Source organism: Triturus cristatus, chromosome 4_1 (genome assembly GCF_964204655.1).
Source record: "Triturus cristatus chromosome 4_1, aTriCri1.1, whole genome shotgun sequence".
NCBI classification, from domain to species: Eukaryota; Metazoa; Chordata; class Amphibia; order Caudata; family Salamandridae; genus Triturus; species Triturus cristatus.
Window position 1 is genome coordinate 498100293 of NC_140585.1, and position 13005 is coordinate 498113297.

At 41.8% G+C, this 13005-nt stretch overlaps 1 protein-coding gene across 5 annotated transcripts in view; it reads right to left on the minus strand.

The window, feature by feature from the left end:
- The window catches only part of ABCC9 (ATP binding cassette subfamily C member 9), a 947014-nt gene that overhangs the window by 124654 nt on the left and 809355 nt on the right, over window positions 1-13005 (minus strand). For all 5 annotated transcript variants that reach the window (XM_085652729.1, XM_085652730.1, XM_085652727.1 and 2 more), the window contains one exon: window positions 7943-8021. In XM_085652729.1, coding sequence (XP_085508855.1) covers window positions 7943-8021 — 79 coding nt within the window. The remainder of the gene's footprint in view (window positions 1-7942; window positions 8022-13005) is intronic.

Sequence of the window (13005 nt, forward strand, 5' to 3'; positions counted from 1 at the left end):
TTGTGGCCATATCCATCAACCACAGGGATTCAGCCAAAGCAACTGACCTCTCTCTTCTGGTAGCCTGCAATTTGAGATTTTCATTTGCTATACTGGCAGGGAAAGTGCAATGTTCCTAATATCTATTTCAAGCAATATTGGAGCATGGTCAGATAGACCACATTCTAGAATGTTCTTTGGCCGATAAAAATCCTTTGGTCAGAAAGTAGTCAATGTGGGAACTCCAGCCATGTACAAAGGAGAGAAAGGTGATCCCCTTATCTCTCTGGTTTAGAAGGCACAATATGTCTACAAGGGAGTCATTTTGTAAAATGTCAGTCATCAGCATTCTGTCGAAGTAATTATTCTGATCAAGGGAACCTGTTCTGTCCAGAATAAGGCCCAAAGCTAGGTTCCAGTTACCTTTGTTGATCACTGTGGTTCTACCGAACTCTAAAAGGAGGCGTTCAATTACTGTGAAAAAACAGCTTATGAGAAGTTGGGTGAGTATATTGATCCAATGATCAGTAGTTAATTTGCAATTTTTACTTTAGCAAAAGCATACCAACCTTCTGGGTCCAACTCAGTAAGTAATACTTTAAGCAGAGGGTTCTTGCCGAAGGGGATCGCACGCTCTTGAGGTTCTAACTCTTCAGGAGGTGGTTGAGTGATCCCGTGGCCATCTGTGCAGCTACTACCAACAAACTATACCACGTCAAGTGTGTTTCTTGTAAAAGATCGTCCAACCAATGTCTCAATGTTTAGTGGCCATATAATTTTGTATTTTTGTCCTCTTTATATAATGAGATTCCCTTCTGACGTTTAGCAATAAAATCTGTAGGCTTCATTTGTTATGTCATATTAATGGGACGTTAGATCTAAATCGCTCATGAATAATGTGGATCCTACACCTTTGTCAGAGTGAATCCTTAAAGTCACTAAATTAACCTGAGCTCAGCCTCCTAGTAGATATGACAGAGAGAAGACAGGTTTAACTTAGAGGCAATGCGTTAAGTATTTGTACAGTACCCAAAAAGGAGTAAATTAAAACACAACGTATGAAAAATCCCAAACCAATTTCGGAAAATAAGGTACATTTTAATAAATAAAATGTCACCAAAACATCAAAAGATCCAATAAGTCGAACAAGATTTATACATGTTTAAAGTTTGAATCTAAAAATTACAACCAAAAGCGTTAAGCGACAACTACGTCATTTGGTTGCACTTCACTGTGTCAAGGGTACCTTTTAACGCCGACCGTGGTGGAGCTTATGTTGGATACAAGGACAACATTCGGCACGGTCAACAATTTACCTTCACACATGGAAACTTTTATGGAGCAAAAGGTTTTCATCTGGGCAAGGCCGCAGGCTGTGGCCAAAGCTGGGCTTGTTAATGACAGGGAGCTGAAGTCTGAGGTCTCGGTGCAGCTGTTGACATTGGTGGGAAAGCTCGAAGCAGGAAAAGTTCAGGTTTTGCACCCAACCAGCCCCCACCATTGATTGGATACGAGCGGTGGTGGCTTGGTCCAGTGAAGCTTTCGATGATTGGACTTAGAAACCTTTCTGGGGCTCGTATATCTTCAGCTGGGCAAGGATGCAGGATGTGGCTGAAAAGGGCTTGACGTTGTTAGATGCAGGAAGCAGCTGATCCGGTGAATCAGCTTTGCTGCTGCAGAGAAAAATGTAGTAAGAGCTGTGACAAACTCAATCCCAGTGGCGATGCACTGTTGGCAGATCAGCTTGTCGGTCCCAAGCCGGTTCTAAGGGCAAAACGTTTTGAAGTCCTAGGTTTCATGAAAATTTAGACGGAGTACACTTTGACACCAGCCAAGGGTCCAGGAGTACTTGCAGGTCAAGACTCACTCCAGCAGAGGCCGGCAGTAGGGTCTAGGGCAAGTCCAGTTGGAACTGGTCACATGGGAAGCAGATAAACACCTCTTGAAACTTGTTGTAGCCCGGTAGCTCAAACAAGAGGTCAGCCAACTGACTCTTGAAGTCATTTCTGGGGTCCTAGGTACAAGGTGAAAAGGTCCAGTCCTCTTCAGGTCTTCAGACAGTAGGGCAGTCCTTCTTCTGAATCTTCTACAGGTCCAGCAGTTTTCTGAGGATGGTGCTAAGGAAGCTTTATTTATGCCCAGTAACATACTGGGGGTTGGGCAAAGCCCTGGCCACTTCCTAATCAATAGGGTATAAATTCCCACTTTTACAGCACTTCATGCGTGTTTTTCGGTAAACAGTCCCACATTGACACTCTCTGACCAAAACAAACATGGCCAAACCTATCTTCCTCTGTGCAGAGCCCCTGCACCCACCCTAGAGGTGTGACCAGGGAAATGATCACCCCCTCCTCTGCCATCACTCAAAACTAGTTCTGAGGGCAGCTCCTCTCCCATGGGGCCTGGTGCCTGGCGCCTGGCTGCTAGGGGACAAAGGAAGGGGGCAGGCCCAGATGCTAGCTACATCTGCCTGTGAATGGGTAGGTCGCTTTGGAGTTAATTAAGTTACTGGGCACAGTCCAAATGGTCAGGCTGCCAGAGAAAAAAACACCTTCCCACACCGAAGTTCTTTGTCTCAACTCTAGGAGCAGGGTTACACCTTATTAAAGCAGCTATTCATCTCCTAGGTGATAGTTGGAAGCTCATACAACTGGGCTGCATAAGGCTGTGGGTAGAGAACAACCACTTTTTAAAGGGACCTGTTCTAAAATATCTGTTACAAATCTTAAATATTTTTTAAATGTCTAAGAATAAACTTGGTAGTTTTTTCCTAGGCAGTGGTAGCAATATTAAATTTACTATTGTATCCCAATACTTTCATATGGAACAGCTAACCTTGCTGTAGTAAAAATGGCTTTTAGGGCCTAAACTTTGTAAGGACATGTTTAACATTAAACCCTTACATGCCCTACTTTCAAATACTATGAACCCTGCCTTATTGGGCACTAAGGCTTTAATCAGCGGTGACATCAATATTTTGAAGTAGAGTTTTAGACCTGTCAAAAGGTGTTATTTTGACAAGTCGAATGTGAGGTTTAGACCTGTGCAGCCAAGTTACTGGTGGCAGCTCTGCAGTCATTTATGCATTGTCACTGCAGTGGGAGGCACAAGGAATGCTGAAGCTCACTGGTGACACTTAACTTACAGGCTGCAGATACACTTCAAACGCTACATACTAGGGACTTTTAGGTATATTAAATATGTCAATTAGGGTATGCCAACTTAATCATGTTGCAAGGGGAAGAACAGGCACTCTACCACTGGTTGGCATGAGTAAAATGTACACAGTTCTACCGTAAGTAAAAACAGTCAAGGCACAAATCTGGGGTGGTACTACACAAAAGACAGTCATTGCAATAGTTTGTAATGGAGGAGGGGCTCCTTGCAATCTATGTCATCTCAGGAAGAGGTATGTGAAATACTGATTGTTTCCTTGAGAGAGGGGAGCAGGATAAAGGTTGTGGGAAGCTCCCTATTCAAATGGTATGAAGTAGTGATTTCATGTTCACCCCATGCAAATTATCTTCAGAGGACAAAGTGTTCTATGTCTGCAGTAGAGTTGTTTGTCTACTTAAACCAGTGGGCCTACCTTCACTTACAGAGAGTCAATATTTAGCAGCTGGCAGAATGATCACTGGCAATTTGGTAACATCCTCTGCATATGGGGTCATTCGTAGGCCCCCCCAGCGCCTTGAGACCCTTACGGGTGAGTAGTCGCTCTTAACAAACGCCTGATTGATTGATTGATTGATTGATGGTATTACAACCAACAAAGAGTAACAAGCAACAGGCGCTTATGGGAAAGAAATGACAGTTTGCATTTTTCAGCTTTCAAGATGGAACTGTAACACCTCAAGGAGGGTTCAGGCAATAAGAACAGTTTTGTGTATTATGCGACATTCTAATTTTTCCACTTGTATTTGTTAGGATCAAAAATGTGTATTGCAGCCAAATCATCATTTATTGGAGGCAGCTGTATATCAAATTTGGTAATAGCCTCATCATGATTATCTCTCCAATACTGGCAGACACTTTGTCCCTGTTCTGTCAGGCAGCTTGGTGGAACATGTACTCTTGAAGGGCATAGTATATCAACCAGAGTTAATAAAGCGATGGGAGAGAAGGCTGGAAAAAGCAGAGGGTTAGGAGTCATAGTGTCAGCATCATTATAAAAAGTGGCGGCTCCTCCGCTGAGGTGGAGGAGCATCACCCCACTACTTTTTCAGCAGTGTAAGGAAAAATAAATTGATAATAACTCATTGTTATTATCATTTAATTTTTTGCCTGTTGTGGGGTGAGAGTTGTGCAAGGCTGGCAGAGCTGCTCTGCTGACAGAGCAGGGGAGAGGAGGAGTGGTTTTCATTCCCTAAGTATGCATGAATGTTTAGCCAGCCATCTTGGGCTGGCCAAACTTTCATGTGCACTTAGAGCATGTGCTCCACCCAGGCTGGATTACAGCCTGGGTGGAGAACATGCCCTGGTTCCCAGTCCCGTCTGAGCGCCAAACCACAGTGCTCAGACCAATCACAAAGCTGCATTGCAGTATTGTGATTGGCTCTGGGGACCCTGGGTGCTTCTTGGGTGCTTCCTGTTTCGTGTTCCGGCCAGAGGAACAAGGATGAGAGACAGGACGAGGAAGACGCGGCGAGGAGGACATGGCGAGCAGGTAAGTTTATTAAAAAATTTTATTTAACCCCTCCCCACCCCCGCATCCCTCCATCTGTGCCGGTCGCCACAGATTAAACATAGCATGACATTAGATTGCTGTCCCAGCTGCTTCCTGATGCTTTTACTCCATTGTTATGTGGAAAAGCTCCAGAAAAAAGGCAAAATATGCAGAATTTGATTTTAAAAACAGATTCAGCGTGTTATGCCTCATTTTACTGTCCAAAACTGGGAATAGGGGTAGTGATATTTACCACATTGGTTAAATAGCTCGCCCTATTCCAAAAAACTTGTAATGAGGGCCAAATCGTCTATCACCCTTAATAGGCCTTCTTTCTCTGATTGCCTGGCTCTCTATTGATTCTGCTTCATATGGTGGGGATGCTTTGTTGGGAGTCTGTTGCTGTCATTATTTTGCTTGTACATTTATATCCAGTGGTTTCCTTCGAATCTAAGAATCTTTCAAGGCCATCTAGTTCTGTGAACTCCATGGGCATCCAGTCAAAAGTAGCAATCATCAAGGCTGGCTCAAGGATACTTAATTTCAGCTCTCTTTTCCTCAACTGCTGTCTTAATGTCAGGATCTTTATTCCATTAAATATTAATTGTCTGAGGAGTAAGGAGGGGTTTGAGATGGGTTAAAGAGAATTTTAGGGAGGGACATGCACCCACCCACAAAAGAGTAAGTCGATTATTATTCAGAAACTAAACTTCTTTAATTATTGCAGTCAAACATGACCCAAAATAGCAGTAAATATAATCCAGCTCAGATCTGCAGTAATCCAGGAGCACTCATGGCCACTTACTGCAAACTCCCTGCCCTATAGAAAATAAAGGAGGTAGTGACGTAAAATAAAACCCCACAGGAAACAATGTTAAAATAAATGATGTATTTCAATTTTTTGAACATATATATTAATGGATTTTATTGGTAAAGAATATAAATATAAGTAAAAATGAATATTATTTTATTAAATATTTCATTTTTTAAATGTATTTTTTTAATAATTAAATGAATTCAAATTAATTCTCTACACTTTAGAGTACAGTATCTTTTAATACATAAAGAAATATAGACATTTACTTTAGGTGTTTTGTAAATACATTTTCAAAAAATAAATGCATTTAAAATACTTAAGTTACTAAAATATTTAATTTAAAATTAGATGAATAGTACTATAACATGTTTTTATTTGTACTACATTTAAAACAAATATATATAATCAATTAACTTTAGAATTTAACATACAAATATTTGCACTAATGTTTTAAACTTTAATAAACTTTTATAATTGTATATTTAACACAGGAAGATCTCTGCCCCGATTTTGAGGGCCCCCAGTAAATGTGCAGACAGTAGTAAAGTCACCACTAGTAGAAACTTTACAGTCACTTATAACGGATTTATTGAATTCACCCCCCGTTTCAGGGAGCAGGGATGTGTCAGTCTACACTTTTGAGTAACTTTGCCCTTGTAAATAGTGACTAGCCAAAAGGAGTAAAGTAAGTTTACATTTGTGAATAACCCCCTCACTGCCTTGTTTGTCATTTTGGTAAACAGCTCAAACAACCCAAATGTCATCATGCCCTAAATAGCCAAGCATGACCCTTTTTAACATGCACTTCATACATCCTCCCCCGTCAAACACAAGGGGCCTGATTCACAGAATTAACTTAAGACGAAATCCTAAACTTACTACCATTTTCGTATTCACAGAAGACACTTACTCATTTTGGTATTCACAGAAGACACTTACTCATTTCGGTATTCACAGAAGTTAGTAGTCATAACTTTAGGACTCCTAAATGCCTTCTGTGAATACCGAAAGTCTTAAAATTAGGATTTTTCTCAGTTTAGGAGTCCTAAAGTTAGGACTCCTAACTTTACTACTACTAAACTGAGAAAAATCCTAATTTTAAGGCTTTCGGTAATCACAGAAGGCATTTAGGAGTCCTAAAGTTAGGAGTCCTAACTATACTACTACTAAACTGAGAAAAATCCTAATTTTAAGGCTTTCGGTATTCACAGAAGGTATTTAGGAGTCCTAAAGTTAGGAGTCCTAACTTTACTACTACTAAATTGAGGAAAATCCTAATTTTAAGACTTTCGGTATTCACAGAAGGCATTAAGGAGTCCTAAAGTTAGGAGTCCTAACTATACTACTACTAAACTGAGAAAAATCCTAATTTTAAGGCTTTCGGTATTCACAGAAGGTATTTAGGAGTCCTAAAGTTAGGAGTCCTAACTTTACTACTACTAAATTGAGAAAAATCCTAATTTTAAGACTTTCGGTATTCACAGAAGGCATTTAGGAGTCCTAAAGTTAGGAGTCCTAACTATACTACTACTAAACTAAGAAAAATCCTAACTTTAAGACTTTCGGTATTCACAGAAGGCATTTAGGAGTCCAAAAGTTAGGACTCCTAACTTCTGTGAATACCGAAATGAGTAAGTGCCTTCTGTGAATACCAAAATAGTAGTAAGTTTAGGATTTTGTCTTAAGTTAGTTCTGTGAATCGGGCCCACACTCTTCCTGTAATGCACCAGAATATCAAGGATATAAGCTATTGTTCCAATGCATTTTTTTCTGTGGACATATTTACAAGCCCCTTGCGCCACTTTTGCATAATTTTTAACATGGGAAAAGTGACGCACAGGTGGCGCAAGGGGCTTGTAAATCTGCCCCTAAAGGTCAAACAGGACAATAGTAATCACATAGCAGAACTAAGTAGCTGAAAAGGAACCAACTAATTCATTAGGGTAGGTCATCTGTAAACAAAAAATTAACAGTGCTCCTCTTGCACAATTAGGACTGCGTTTTTGCAATCAAAATCTGAAAATGTGTTTGTGAAAGGCTTCTTGTAACATATGAATATAACACAAGTTGTATTGGTATGGCAAGACACTTCCATTACAAAGTACAGCGGTGCTAAATTGACATGTTCTTTATCTCTTATTTTTAAAAGGTGTATGTATACATCACTACTACCCCCAAGAAAACTGATGCATACAAGAGAGAAAAGGATGTTATTCCAAACATATTTTAAACTACTTCAGCATACCTAATTTGGGTGCAATTCTGTCTGGTCAGGAATGTTAGTAGCTTCTCACACAATGGAGTGTGGGCTTCCATCCCACACGCGTTTCAAGCAAGCCACAATGTTTCAGACCAGGCTCATCGCAAGCAGCATTAAGATATACAATGTGCTGTAGGTACCGTAAGCAGTAAGCTGTACTTCAAAGGCAAGTTAAGACAGTGAGATTGAACATGCTCAGTGAATCATCTCTAGAGCTGACCTTCAAACATGTCCACCATTCTGAAGAATGCCAGAGACAAGGACGACTTTCCACTGCCAGTGCGACCGCAGATTCCAACCTGCAAGACAATGACGCTTCTTTCAGAAAAATGCTCATTAACATTGTTTATTATGCCAACAAGATGGTAGCTTGCTAGTGACAAATATTGACTGTGCAGCATTATGCACAAAGGATACGTCAGATTGGGCAAAACTCTGTTCATATTAAAAAGCTCACAATGTATAACATGTAGGCTGTTGCAGCTATTACTTCATTATTTCAAGAATAGAAGAGTCTGCTGAAGTAATGTCAATCTAATGGCCATACAACATACTGGCCTTGATTTAGACCTCGGTGGAGCGAGGCAGTAGCAAGTGAGGTGCATGAGCAATGTGAGAGCTGCTAATGCTAATGCCAGGCAATGACTCCAGTCAGTATTTCCACACATATATAAAGACAGAGTGTCTGGTTCTGGCTGGCTGCAAAGAGATTCAGTACATGTAAAGGCCATTGCTATCACCATTACAGTGTGTCAGGATGAAGGCTTGCCTGCATAGGGCTACTTAAGGCTTGTGTCTCTACACGTTTCAGCATCGCCCCTGACTTGTCCTACTTTCTGCTACTCTCAGCGACTGTGATGCTGCGGCCATTTTCTTTGCAGAGAAGAGCAACCAGTGTGCAACAAAGCCAAGTGTAGGACGGCCGTGTCTGCAGAGAACACGACGACGTCTGTAGGGTCCTCAATGGTTGGAACTCTTGAAAGAGGAACCCTCTCTGAGGTGTGGGTTAGATGGACAAGGAGGTAGCAGGCCTTGTATGAAATTGCCAGGTAGAATCTGAGCCATGTTGATCCTTCCTTCGTGGCCAGGGGAGTCGTCTGACTGAATAGAAGTGTGGTGAATACTTTCTTGGAATCTTTGTCTGAATTTTAATCATGTTCACAAGCGCAAACCTAGTTCCTAATCTACTCTGTTCAACTGTAGTAGGATTAAGGAAAGATTGTTTTCACCTGCCAGTCTTTATGGTTGCTGATATGTCTGTTATGCACTTACACTACATGCAGGAATTTGTGGGTCTTCATTTGGCCTCCTATTTTAAATTGTAGCAGAGAGCGTCATGAGATGAAATGGTGTTTGCCTCGGTGGAACTGACTGAATTAGTTGATCATAATGTTTCTCTCAGTGCAAGTGTCCCTCTGTTCGAAAGTGGATTATTATTTGATAAGTAGGAACCAACCACTAGTAATAAGGCCACAAACACAATAAAACGTTTAGTGAAGGTCTAAATAAATTATTCCCTTGCTCAACCCTATGTAGCTGGCAACGAACAAGCAGGCTTAATTTAGGAGATAGGTATGTAAAGCATTAAATAACACAAATGCATTAAATAAGTAAGACACTACACACAATACAAATTCAACACCACTTTATAAAAATAAGCTATATTTTTATGAACAAATAGACATTAAAACAACAAATATTCAATGTAAGGAACCAGAGAAATGAATTTTTAAAGAATATACATGTTTTAGAGCTTAAACAGCAATAGCACCATCTTTGAACTTCTGGTCGCGCTTGAACGGGACAAAGTCAAAGTTTGAGGCTGACTGTGATGGAGCTCTAGTCGGATACACTAAGCGAGAGGCGTCAGTCTAATTTTTACCTTTGCACTTAGGGCACGATTACGATGTCGTTAAGAAACTGTCCAGAGCGAATTGGTTCCGGACTAGATTCTGAACGAATTGGTCCTGCGAGTTCAGACGACCGATTATGATGCTTACCAACATCGTCCGGTTGGACTCGAATTGACTTCAATGGGAGGATGAGTTCTGAACGAGAACACAGGCTCACATTGAGAAAAAGGGGCAGTTGTGGACAACCTTGCACCCTTTGGTGGGTACCCCATGATGCCGGCCACATTCTGCATGGTTGGGAAGAGGTGTCCCTTGGGTACCCCCACGGGCTACATTCGTACGTTTCCGGGTGAAGGGGGCCCTCAACGGCCATTTCATCTCGGGCAAACCGAATCGGAACATCTGCCCGAATTTGTCATCGTATTTGCACATCAGAAACAGTGTCCATAGAGCTGTACGATTCGGCTGCAAAAGACTCAGGCTGTCCCAATGCCTTTCGGATCCGATTTGGACTGCCCGCATGGTTTCCGGGCATCGTAATCGGTTGTTGGGAAATCTGTAGGATTCGTTCGCGAAAAAGTGTTCTGAATCGGATTCTGCAATACCGAATCCCATCCGGTGCCTTTCCTAACGACACCGTTATTGGACCCTCAGTCGTTTTTCTGAAGCTTTTTCTCTCAACATCACGTCAGGCTCCTCGTCAGGCCAGGTTTCAAGTTGACGACGGCAGCTTGGGTCAGAACGAGGATTTGATGAAATCCTGGAAGTCTGGAGATCTGGAGCTTTCAGAGGAACAAACCTGAAATCCAGGCTGGGTTGCAGTTCGACGTTGTTGGCTTGACTCACGTCAATGAGTCGGTCACCTTATGGAGCTTTATAACAAAAAATTTTCAAACTTCTGGATCTCCTTCCAGAAGGTCCTTTTGGGATTCCAAGTTACCCACAACAAAAATCCAATGGTCAAGGAGTTCTGAGATGGTCTTTGGGATGATGGGACTACGTTTTCCACAATGCACCTGGCCAAATCCTTAAAAGTCCACTGGACGCACTCCAGGATTGGGACTTCTTGGTGGAGATGGTGCAGGTGAGCTCTGTTAACCTGTTGCTGCAGGGAGTCTACTCCTTACTCCTTGTGAAGCCAGACACAGTCTTTAGGGCTGTAGTTCCAGATTGTGCAGCAGGTGCAGTCCTTCAGAGTGCAGGCCTTTGGGTGCAGATCAGGGTTCCAGCAGTGCAGTCCTTGTTGTTTCATGCAGGAGATCTGAGTTGCCATGTAGCTCTCTCATATGTATTCATTGTTCCTAGGGATCAAGCACAGGGGCATCCCTGACCTATCAGATGCAGAGTTCCACCCAGCAATAGCACCATCTTTGAACTTCTGGTCGGACAGAAAGCACTATTCTCCCAAAATCCAAAATGGAGAAACTCTCTCCAGGAGGGCTAGTTCTAGCTAAGCCACCCCACTGGTATGGCTAAGATTCCTAACCCTCCCCTTTCAGCCCCTTTACTAATCTCACTACAGGGGCTCCTGTCTGGCTGGCGGTGAATGTTGTGGGGATGAGCCTGTGCTGCTCTAAACTGTCATTCTCCCTTTGAAAACCAGTTTGGCTACTCCACCCCCATCCTTCCTTGTGCTCTGCAAGTTGCAGTTCTCCTCCCACAGGGAATCCTTTGTCTCCAATCAAGTCTATTCACACCTCATTAAGACGGCTTGGCTCAGCCTGACGAAAGCTGGCCAATCAGGAAGGGGCAGCTGGGAGGCTGGATTTTGGTTTGCAGAAAGGAAAGCTCTATAACTTCTTTTCTGGGATAGTTATAATAAATCTAACAACGGAAAATTGTTGAATGTATTCTAACAATCATTTTTATACTTTGAAGTATGTTTTTTTGCTCCTTTCTTTCAATAGTTATACCTTATAAAACATTTCTATGTTTTCCTATGGAGCCATTGAGTTGCAATGGGGATAAACACAATTGGCAGGTTGTCCCTCAGCAGGGCATATACAACTTATTTTATGATGTCACTGTCTGAAGTTACAAAGAACCCCACACCTGGGGCACCTAGGGGAGACCTTGGGGGTGACATATGTAAAACATAAGATAATTTGAGACTTTGGAAGTACTTTTCATTCCAAAGTCCAATTTGCATATATTTAGAATGTAAAGGCAGTCTGAAAGACAGAGCTGCCTTTAAATTGACAGCAAGCAGTACATTAGTACACAATTAAGTGTATTAAAGCTACTGGGCATCTATACCTATATACTAGGGGCTTATAGCTAGGCTGTCAGTACCAATCGTAATTAGACCTAATTACCATTTACCTTATAATCAAAGCACTGGCCCTGGGTCTGGTAAGCAGAGCCCAGGGCACAGTCAGAGTCAATTACCACCAGTGTCAATCAAATAATGGGGGTGATCATGGCAAAAAGGGTGACTTTCTCACACCCTCTCACAATTATGTATTTTGTAAGAGAAAGCAAAGTTGTGATAAGTATTTCCTCTCCAAGGGTTTTCTATTTAAAAAATCTTGTTTGCATGTAAGCACTTTTCTCAGTTTTTAACTTCAGTAAATGACTACACTAAATGGATTATATTCTGGAGAGGGAGGGATTTGAAAATGAATAAACTGTTTTAGAAGCCCAGCAAGAGGAAGTTTTAACAGTAGCTTTGACTCTGCACTCTGCCACGTACACTCACATCTACCGCTTTCTAGACTGTCTGCCTACGTAACCATCTGTCTAAGTGCTCCACTTTTTCTCACAGAGGAGTGCAGCCTGCTACCCTGCTACTTTCAGGCAGTCTGAGAAGAGGCCCTATGATGAAGCTTGTCATCTAAGGGTGGGTGAGGACTTTCATCCTATAACTGGCCAGCATGGGCATAGACACATTAGAAATAACCCCAATACTGTTCTAGGTGTCCATAGGGACTTTAGAACACTAACAGCTACTGTGTTTGTGTTATCTTTAGGCGATCATGTTTAGTGGTTTGGTAATTCTCTCCTGGACACCCATGAGTAATATTCTGTCCTTCAGCAACCAGAAAGGGGATAAACAAGAATTGTCCTGGCAACCTGTTCCCTACCTTTGAATGTTGAAAAACGTTTACATGTGTTTCAGACAGATCTGTCATGCAGGATTTGAAACACAGCCCCCTCCCTGCATATCATATGGAGCTCAGTGCAGTCATCTCAGTCTACTGGGTGCTTCTGGGTGGAATATCACACCGCTTCATGGGCTGAGCAAAGGCTGGGAGGTTGCAGTGGCTAATGCTAATCAGCCCTCTTGCAGTTCTGCAGGGAAACAGTAACTTTCTAAAACATACTTTTTCTTAATATTTATTACAACCCAAATTTACCATTAAATTGCATTTTTAGTAACTAAGAAAAGTAGTGGTGCAATAGCTGGTTCCATTTCAGATATGCCGTATTA